Source organism: Sardina pilchardus, chromosome 24 (genome assembly GCF_963854185.1).
Source record: "Sardina pilchardus chromosome 24, fSarPil1.1, whole genome shotgun sequence".
Taxonomy (NCBI): domain Eukaryota; kingdom Metazoa; phylum Chordata; class Actinopteri; order Clupeiformes; family Clupeidae; genus Sardina; species Sardina pilchardus.
The window spans coordinates 14,437,823-14,438,711 of record NC_085017.1 but is presented as its reverse complement, the minus strand read 5'-3'; the positions used below and the strand labels follow the sequence as shown (position 1 = coordinate 14,438,711).

The window sequence follows — 889 nt, the reverse complement described above, 5'->3', positions numbered from 1 at the left end:
TGTTGAATCTAAATAAAACTGCCCACAGTCTCTCTAAAAATAGAAAGTACTTCAGTTTGCCAGCTTGGATTGTGAGAGAGTTCATGATCTCATTACTTGCGGTCTGTCTTTCTTCTTCGCTCTCCCAGACATTAATGCATCTGATTAAAGAGTCTCTTTCTCTTTATTCCTCCATCCATCCATCTATCTATCTCTCTCCATCTGTCCATTTTTCATCTATGTATCTATCTATCTGCTTTTCTGTGCCTCTATCTATTTGGCACTGCATATTTCTGGTAAACATGTTTGGCCAAATCTATCAGCTCCCAGGAACTTGGCATGGGTCTTAATCTAAAGTCTTTAGACTTCCGATCTACAGAGTGTTTATTTATTCCAATTACGTGATTCTTGGGTAACAGGGAAAGTGCATGTAATAACGTCTCGTCTTTCACATGAACTCTGAGTGAACTCACCGAATGGATCAGGGAAGAGCAGCATGCATGTGAACAATTCAGTACAGAATTCAGCAAAAAGCACTTTCCACTTACTTGTGTGACATTAGGTGTCAGTTTGGTCCAGAAGTGAAATATGCATGTAACACTCTCTTCTCTCTGCCGAAGAACCGCTGTATCCATCAAATGGTGACTTTGTGCACAAGTTCTTCATGCAATCTTCATTAAATCCAAAAGTCCATCTCTCAGGCAGAGGGCATCCACACCTCCATGAATGCTGGGAGGACCAGTCAGTAACACACAATTCCTAGGTATGTGAGCAGGACGTCTGAGCAACATGTCTTCAGCTGTCCCTTGGGCTCTGGTTCTGTCAGGTATCGTCCACATTAACTGTGCAACCCTGGTCTGTCGCACCATATCTAAGAGTGTCCCTTCATGCTCCTCTGTGACAGGAGGGA

General features: G+C 42.9%; 1 protein-coding gene across 1 annotated transcript in view; it reads right to left on the bottom strand.

Annotated features, from left to right (window-relative positions):
• The window catches only part of LOC134073160 (G-protein coupled receptor 20), a 2,660-nt gene extending 1,771 nt beyond the window's left edge, over positions 1-889 (bottom strand). The window contains exon 1 of the mRNA XM_062530144.1: positions 528-889. Coding sequence (XP_062386128.1) covers positions 528-538 — 11 coding nt within the window. The 5' untranslated portion in view covers positions 539-889. The remainder of the gene's footprint in view (positions 1-527) is intronic.